At 32.5% G+C, this 869-nt stretch overlaps 1 protein-coding gene across 1 annotated transcript in view; it reads left to right on the top strand.

Annotated features, from left to right (window-relative positions):
• The window catches only part of ORC5 (origin recognition complex subunit 5), a gene marked incomplete at its 5' end in the record, with an annotated part of 21,694 nt that extends 21,137 nt beyond the window's left edge, over positions 1-557 (top strand). Inside the window, one exon of the mRNA XM_018568524.1 lies at positions 481-557. Coding sequence (XP_018424026.1) covers positions 481-526 — 46 coding nt within the window. The remainder of the gene's footprint in view (positions 1-480) is intronic.
• Positions 558-869: the final 312 nt, after the last annotated feature.

Genomic DNA, 869 nt, shown 5'->3' with positions numbered 1-869 from the left:
ATATATATATACAGATACAAGTTGCATCCCTATTGACAATAAACATATATTGTTTGCTTTCCACTTGCATGCAGCAGGTGGCACACCCAGTGCTACACAGAGCCCATATACTGCTGTGTAATGAATAGTATTTGTAATTGGATGATCCGCTATTTATGTCCATCTGTTACACACACGTAGCTGTATTCAATGTTTGTAAAAAAAGTTTTATAGGAGCTTTGAAAAAAAATGACATAAAAGGTAAACCTATGAAATTGTAAGCATTGAAAAACAAATAACCAAAGCCCATTATATATTCCTTTCAAGATTACATTAGTTCAGTCTTCAGAAGAAATGTTTTAGCCTGTATTATAAAAGCATTCTGTAATGTTTCGAATTTTGTCCCTCTGAGTCATATAAATGCCATTAGAGTAGACTGTTTTTTCTTAATAAAGTGATCATCTACAATTGATGCATGACTACTTTTCCCTCTCTTTTCAGGACTGTGAACTTCGATATTGTTAGATACTTGTATGATTTTCTATGACCAGGCTTTCCCTAGGAGGAATACTGAAGGAGAACCGTGCATTTCTGTAAAATAAATATGTATTCTCAGCATCGATTGCATTATTTGATATGTATTTTGTAATTAAACTATTCTAAAATTCCACAGTCTCTCTTTAATGTGTGACTACATTTGGAACACATTGAAATCATTTACAGTAGTGGTAAAGTATCAGAGTATACTAAGCTGGATTAATACATACTGATCGGCAGAAGAATTCTAATCTAATATTGCAGGGAATATAATTGTGTATTTTGAGTACAGATTTGTTGATGCTTATATGTAGTATTCTATGTAGTGTGCACTTCATCCATCCATTTATGTA

The sequence above is a fragment of the Nanorana parkeri genome, unplaced genomic scaffold, assembly GCF_000935625.1.
Source record: "Nanorana parkeri isolate BGI_ZX_2015 unplaced genomic scaffold, ASM93562v1 scaffold1202, whole genome shotgun sequence".
In the NCBI taxonomy this organism is placed as follows: Eukaryota; Metazoa; Chordata; class Amphibia; order Anura; family Dicroglossidae; genus Nanorana; species Nanorana parkeri.
The sequence above is the reverse complement of the archived record's forward strand: the minus strand, read 5'-3'. Positions and strand labels throughout refer to the sequence as shown.